At 39.4% G+C, this 7,911-nt stretch overlaps 1 protein-coding gene across 1 annotated transcript; it reads left to right on the forward strand.

The window, feature by feature from the left end:
* Positions 1-1,045: 1,045 nt before the first annotated feature.
* LOC134479268 (large ribosomal subunit protein eL8-like) lies at positions 1,046-1,410 on the forward strand. The gene has a single exon (XM_063262714.1). The coding sequence runs from the start codon at positions 1,046-1,048 to the stop codon at positions 1,313-1,315; it is 270 nt and encodes an 89-aa protein (XP_063118784.1). The 3' UTR covers positions 1,316-1,410.
* Positions 1,411-7,911: the final 6,501 nt, after the last annotated feature.

Below are 7,911 nucleotides of genomic sequence, written 5' to 3' on the forward strand. Positions count from 1 at the left end.
ATACACTCTACACTTAACCCTGCACTGTCCATAAAATTTAAACAAATCTATGGTATATCTCTGTCTGACATGCTTGGGTGGAGCTTCCCCACCTTCCTGGAAAGCTAATGCTGTTCTGTATCTCCTCTGATATATCCTGTTCTTTCCAGCCTTACATCATCAGAATACTGAACTGTTTCTCTCCAGTACCCCATCTGCAAAAACAGCTGGATCCTGGTATACCTCAGTGGATGCTGCTCCTTGCCATTCCCACCTGCAGATGCTCCAAAGAACCTGCTCTTTCTGCATGCCTAATACTTGGGCATATGTTTCTCAGCCTTTCCTCTAAACTCTCCAGTACTCTAGTTAGGTCTGTCATTTCCAAAGGCTCCAGGGTTTGAACTGTAGGTTCATGTCATGGTATATCTTTGACCCACTCTGTCTGTCTCTATCTCTGTGCTCTCTTATCTACCTTATGTAGTCACTTAAGAATGCTTGTTTCTCTCATCACAGGACAAGAGATAGCTTTACAAATGTATTCCTGGCTGGCTTTGCATAGTCACTGGAATGTGATCAGCGATGCATAGTATCTCTTTATCTTATTTTTCACAGCACAGACCTGCTACACAGGGATGTTCAGTAAACCCTTGCTGACATGAATAGGAAAAAATACTACTAGAATGGCTTTCCTAACTCCCACACTTTCTCCTGTATAATCCACTCCCTGATTCTTTACATTCTTGCTACATTTTTGATTGTTACTAGGAATACATGAGACTTGAGTTAAAAAACAAAGAAAAACAAGAAGCAAACCCACACACAAATTATACTTAAGTATATTCTATCAGTCTCTATGTCCTCCACACATAAGTCTTCCCCTCCCCAGACTCTGTTCCTCTGAGGTTCTACTTTTCATTTCCTTTAAGACTTTCCCAGCTGTCCTAACACAGTGTTCTGTAAATAAATGCTGGTGTACTTCTGATGACGCAGAAAGAGCTCATGGCTGCCCAAATGTAACATCAGTGTGAGCTGTCTCTGAGTTTTCCTGTCTGCCCTTTGTCGAAAGATGGGGGTGCCCTACTGCATCATCAAGGGAAAGGCCAGCTTGGGGTGCCTGGTCCACAGGAAGACATGCACCACTGTTGTCTTCACACAGGTTAACTCGGAAGACAAGGGTTCTCTGCCTAAGTTGGTGGAAGCTATTAGGACCAATTATGACAGATATGACAAGATCCGCCGCCACTGGGGAGGCAACGTCCTGGGTCCTAAGTCTGTGACTCGCATTGCCAAGTTGGAAAAGGCAAAAGCTAAAGAACTCACCACTAAACTGGGTTAAATGTACACTTAGGTTTTCTGTACTTAAATATATTACAAAATTTTTAAAAAGTACAAAATTAAATACAGATGTGGTGATATATTCTTGCAAGCTCAGAGGGGAAGAAATCTGTGATCTATGTCTCAGTGGTCACTCAAGCATATTTGGTTAGTTCTATGTGGAAGATGAGACCCTGTCTCAAGAATTTTTAGTTAGATGATTTGACTTACATATATCTGCCGTCTTGGTTTAAATATCAATGTGGTAGAATTCAGTTATCCAAATGGATGCCCTTCCCATTGCTGCCATGATTCTTCCTTTCTGTAGCTATGGTACAGGTGACATTCGTTCTTCACTAAAGTGCCGTCTGTGCAAAACTGAGAATCAGTAGAGAAACTAGTGCAGATTTACACCATTAGAGAAAATATTTGTAAATATATCATGAACAGGAAAAGATCCATCTTTCCAAATCATTAATTCTCATTAATAAAGAGAATGTTAGCATGGCTGATTTATGGAGAAATCTTTCCCCAACAGAACAGAAGTGTATGTGTGCCTAAAATTTTCTTTCCACAGGGATGTGTGATGAATTTGCTATTCTGCATCACCGGAAACTGAGGCATTTTATTTTTTTTTTAGACTGACATGAAAGTTTATTTTTATTTTTTTAAAGAGTTATTTATTTATTTTATAAGTACACTGCTGCTGTCTTCAGACATACCAGAAGAGGGAATCAAATCCCATGTCAGACGGCTGTGGGCCACCATGTAGTTGCTGGGAATTGAACTGAGGACCTCTGGAAGAGCAGTCAGTGCTCTTAACCACTAAGCCATCTCTCCAGCCCTTATTTTTTTAAATACAAAATGACAAACCCGCTTTAATAGCCAACCCATCTTAAAAATAAAACAGGACATTATTTTACTGGGTTTCTTTTTTTTTTTCTCCTTCTTTATTAACTTGAGTATTTCTTATTTACATTTCGATTGTTATTCCCCTTCCCCGTTTCTGGGCCAACATCTCCCTAACCCCACCTCTAACCTTCTATATGGGTGTTCCCCTCCCCATCCTCTCCCCCAGTACCACCCGCCCCCTAACAATCACCTTCACTGGGGGTTCAGTCTTGGCAGGACCAAGGGCTTCCCCTTCCACTGGTGCTCTTACTAGGCTATTCATTGCTACCAATGAGGATGGAGCCCAGAGTCAGTAAATGTATAGTCTTTGGGCAGTGGCTTAGCCCTTGGAAGCTCTGATTGATTGGCATTGTTGTTCATATGGGATCTCGAGCCCCTTCAAGCTCTTCCAGTCCTTTCTCTGATTCCTTCAACTGGGGTCCTGTTCTCACTTAAGTGGTTTGCTGCTGGCATTCACCTATATATTTGCTGTATTCTGGCTGTGCCTCTCAGGAGAGATCTACATCTGGTTCCTGTCGGCCTGCATTTCTTTGCTTCATCCATCTTATCTAATTGTGTGGCTGTATATGTATGGGCTACATGTGGGGCATGCTCTGAATGGGTGTTCCTTCTGCCTGTGTTCTAAACTTTGCCTCCCTATTCCCTCCCAAGGGTATCCTTGTTCCCCTTTTAAAGAAGAAGTGAAGCATTGGCATTTAGGTCATCCTTCTTGAGTTTCATGTGTTCTGTGCATCTAGCTCAATTCAAGCATTTGGGCTAATAGCCACTTATCAATGAGTGCATACCATGTGTGTTTTTCTGTGAGTGCGTTACCTCACTCAGGATGATATTTTCCAGTTGCATCCGTTTGCCTATGAATTTCATAAAGTCATTGTTTTTAATAGTTGAGTAATATTCCATTGTGTAGATCTACCACATATTCTGTATCCATTCCTCTGCTGAAGGGCATCTGGGTTCTATCCAGCTTCTGGCTATTATAAATAAGGCTGCTATGAACATAGTGGAGCATGTGTCTTTGTTATACGTTGGGGCATCTTTTGGGTATATGCCCAAGAGAGGTATAGCTGGGTCCTCAGGCAGTTCAATGCCCAATTTTCTGAGGAACCTCCAGACTGATTTCCAGAATGGTTGTACAAGTCTGCAAACCCACCAACAGTGTCGGAGTGTTCCTCTTTCTCCACATCTTCGCCAGCATTTCCTGTCACCTGAGTTTTTGATCTTAGCCATTCTCACTGGTGTGATGTGAAATCTCAGGGTTGTTTTGATTTGCATTTCCCTTATGACTAAAAATGTTGAACATTTCTTTAGGTGTTTCTCAGCCATTCAACATTCCTCAGCTGTGAATTCTTTGTTTGGCTCTGAACCCCATTTTTTTTCTTTTTTCTTTTTTTCAGAGCTGAGGACCGAACCCAGGGCCTTGAGCTTACTAGGCAAGTGCTCTACCACTGAGCTAAATCCCCAACCCCTGAACCACATCTTTTAATAGGGTTATTTGTCTCCCTGTGGTCTAACTTCTTGAGTTCTTTGTATATTTTGGATATCAGCCCTCTATCAGTTGTAGGATTGGCAAAGATCTTTTCCCAATCTGTTGGTTTTTGCTTTGTCCTAACAACAGTGTCCTTTGCCTTACAGAAGCTTTGCAGTTTTTTGAGATCCCACTTGTCAATTCTTGATCTTAGAGCATAAGCCATTGGTGTTTTGTTCGGGAAATTTTCTCCAGTGCCCATGTATTTGAGATACTTCCCCACTTTTTCTTCTATTAGTTTGAGTGTATCTGGTTTGATGTGGAGGTCTTTGATCCACTTGGACTTAAGCTTTGTACAGGGTGATAAGCATGGATCGCTCTGCATTCTTCCACATGCTGACTTCCAGTTGAACCAGCACCATTTGCTGAAAATGCTATCTTTTTTCCATTGGATGGTTTAGACTCCTATGTCAAAAATCAAGTGACCATAGGTGTGTGGGTTCATTTCTAGGTCGTCGATTCTATTCCACTGGTCTATCCGTCTGTCTCTGTACCAATATCATGCAGTTTTTATTCCTATTGCTCTGTAATACTGCTTGAGTTCAGGTATAGTGATTCCCTCGGAAGTCCTTTTATTGTTGAGGATAGTTTTAGCTATCCTGGGCTTTTGTTATTCCAGATGAATTTGCAAATTGTTCTGTGTAACTCTCTGAAGAATTGGATTGGTATTTTGATGGGGATTGCATTGAATCTGTAGATTGCTTTTGGTAAAATAGCCACTTTTACTATATTAATTCTGCCAATCCATGAGCATGGGAGATCTTTCCATCTTCTGAGATCTTCTTCAATTTCTTTCTTCAGAAGCTTGATCATCTTATCATACATATCTTTCACTTGCTTGGTTAAAGTCACACCGAGGAATTTTATATTATTTGGGACTACTATGAAGGGTGTTGTGTAGAGGAAGGCTACTGATTTATTTGAGTTAATTTTATACCCAGCCACTTTGCTGAAGGTGTTTATCAGGGTTAGTAGTTCTCTGGTGGAACTTTTGTGGTCACTTAAGTATACAATCATATTGTCTGCAAATAGTGATATTTTGACTTCTTCCTTTCCAATCTGTATCCCTTTGATCTCCTTTTGTTGTCTGATTGCTCTGGCTAGGACTTTGAGAACTATATTGAATAAACAGTGAGAGTGGGCAACCTTGTCTAGCCCCTGATTTTAGTGGGATTGCTTCAAGTTTCTCTCCATTTAGCTTAATGTTAGCTACTGGTTTGCTGTATATGGCTTTTACTAATTTTAGATATGGGCCTTGAATTCCTATTTTTTCAGGACTTTTACCATGAAGGGGTGTTGAATTTTGTCAAATGCTTTCTCAGCATCTAATGAAATGATCATGTGGTTTTCTTCTTTCAGTTTGTTTATATAATTGATTACGTTGATAGTTTTCTGTATATTAAACCATCCCTGCATGCCTGGAAGTAAGCCTACTTGATCATGGTGGATGATCGTTTTGATGTGCTCTTGGATTCGGTTTGCCAGAATTTTATTGAATATTTTTGCATCAATATTCATAAGGGAAATTGGTCTGAAGTTCTCTTTCTTTGTTGGGTCTTTGTGTGGTTTAGGTATAAGAGTAATTGTGGCTTCATAGAAGGAATTCAGTAATGCTCCATCTGTTTCAATTTTGTGGAATAGTTTGGATAATATTGGTATGAGGTCTTCTATGAAGGTCTGATAGAATTCTGCACTGAACCCATCTGGACCTGGGCTCTTTTGGTTGGGAGACCTTCAATGACTGCTTCTATTTCATTAGGAGTTATGAGGTTGTTTAAATGGTTTATCTTTTCCTGATTTAACTTCAGTACCTGGTATCTGTCTAGGAAATTGTCCATTTCCTCCTGATTTTCAAGTTTTGTTGAATATAGACTTTTGTAGTAGGATCTGATGATTTTTTTAATTTCCTCTGATTCTGTAGTTATGTCTCCCTTTTCATTTCTGATTTTGTTAATTTGGACACACTCTCTGTGTCCTCTCGTTAGTCTGCTAAGGGTTTATCTGTCTTGTTGATTTTCTCCAAGAACCAACTGTTGGTTCTGTTGATTCTCCATATGGTCTTTTTTATTTCTACTTGGTTGATTTCAGCTCTGAGTTTGATTATTTCCTGCCTTCTACTCCTCCTGGGTGTATTTGCTTCTTTTCGTTCTAGAGCTTTTAGGTGTGCTGTCAAGCTGCTCATATATGCTCTTTCCTGTTTCTTTCTGCAGGCACTCAGAGCTATGAGTTTTCCTCTTAGCACAACGTTCATTGTGTCCCATAAGTTTGGGTATGTTGTACCTTCATTTTCATTACATTCTAAGAAGTCTTTGATTTCTGTCTTTATTTCTTCCTTGACCAGGTTATCATTGAGTAGAGCATTGTTCAACTTCCATGTATATGTGGGCGTTCTTCCCTTATTGAAGACCAGCTTTAGCCCGTGGTGGTCTGATAGCATGCATTAGATTATTAGATTATTTTTATCTTTCTATATCTGTTGAGACCTGTTTTATGACCAATTATATGGTCAGTTTTGGAGAAAGTACCATGAGGTGGTGAGAAGAAGGTATATCCTTTGGTTTTAGGATAGAATGTTCTATAAATATCTGTTAAGTCCATTTGGTTCATGACTTCTCTTAGTCTGTCTATGTCTCTGTTTAATTTCTTTTTCCATGATCTGGCCATTGATGAGAGTGGGGTGTTGAAATCTCCTACTATTATTGTGTGAGGTGCAATGTGTGCTTTGAGCTTTAGTAAGGTTCCTTTTATATACGTAGGTACCCTTGTATTTGGAGCATAGATATTTAGGACTGAGAGTTCATCTTGGTGGATTTTTCCTTTGATGAATATAAAGTGTCCTTCCTTATCTTTTTTGATGACTTTTAGTTGAAAATCAATTTCATTCGACATTAGAATGGCTACTCCAGCTTGTTTCTTCAGACCATTTGCTTGGAAAGACGTTTTCCAGCCTTTCACTCTGAGGTAGTGTCTGTCTTTGTCTCTGAGGTGTGTTTCCTGTAGGCAGCAGAATGCAGTGTCCTCATTGAGTATCCAGTTTATTAATCTATGTCTCTTTATTGGAGAGTTGATACTGTTGATCTTGAGAGATAATAAGAAACAGTGATTATTGCTTCCTGTTATATTCATATTTCGATGTGAGATTATTTTTGTGTGCTTTTCTTCTCTTTGTTTTGTTGCAAGATGATTAGTTTCTTGCTTTTCCTTGGGTGTAGCTTGCCTCCTTATGTTGGGATTTACCATTTATAATCCTTCGTAGACTGGATTTGGAGAAAGATATTGTGTAAATTTGGTTTTGTCATGGAATATCTTGGTTTCTCCATCTATGTTAATTGAGAGTTCTGCTGGATACAGTAACCTGGGCTGGCAGTTGTATTCTCTTAGGGTCTGTATGACATCAGTCCAGGATCTTCTGGCTTTCATAGTCTCTGGGGAAAAGTCTGGTGTGATTCTGAGAGGTCTGCCTTTATATGTTACCTGACCTTTTTCCCTTACTGCATTTAATATTCTTTCTTTGTTTTGTGCATTTGGTGTTTTGACTATTATGTGCCGGGAGGAGGTCCTTTTCTGGTCCAATCTATTTGGAGTTCTGTAGGCTTCTTGTATGTATATGGGCATCTCTTTTTTTAGATTAGGGACGTTTTCTTCTATGATTTTGTTGAAGATATTTACTGGTCCTTTGTGCTGGGAGTGTTCACTCTCTTCTATACCTATTATCCTTAGGTTTGATCTTCTCATTTTGTCCTGAATTTCCTGTATGTTTTGGGCCAGTATCTTTTTCTGTTGTCCATTATCTTTGACTGTTGTGTCGATGATTTCTATGGAATCTTCTGCTCCTGAGATTCTCTCTTCTATCTCTTGTATTCTGTTGGTGATGCTTGTATCTATGACTCCTTGTCTCTTTCTTTGGTTTTCTATATCCAGGGTTGTTTCCCTTTTTGCTTTCTTTATTGCTTCTATTTCCATTTTTAATTCCTTCACCTGTTTGATTGTGTTTTCCTGGAATTCTTTTGGGGATTTTTGTGATTCCTCTCTATAGGCTTCTACTTGTTTATTTATGTTTCCTGCGTTTCTCTAAGGGAGTTCTTTATGTCTTTCTTGAAGTCCTCCAGCATCATGATCAAATGTGATTTTAAATCTAGATCTTGATTTTCTGGTGTGTTTGGATATTCAGTGTTTGCTTT

The sequence above is a fragment of the Rattus norvegicus genome, chromosome 6 (assembly GCF_036323735.1).
Source record: "Rattus norvegicus strain BN/NHsdMcwi chromosome 6, GRCr8, whole genome shotgun sequence".
Lineage (NCBI taxonomy): Eukaryota > Metazoa > Chordata > Mammalia > Rodentia > Muridae > Rattus > Rattus norvegicus.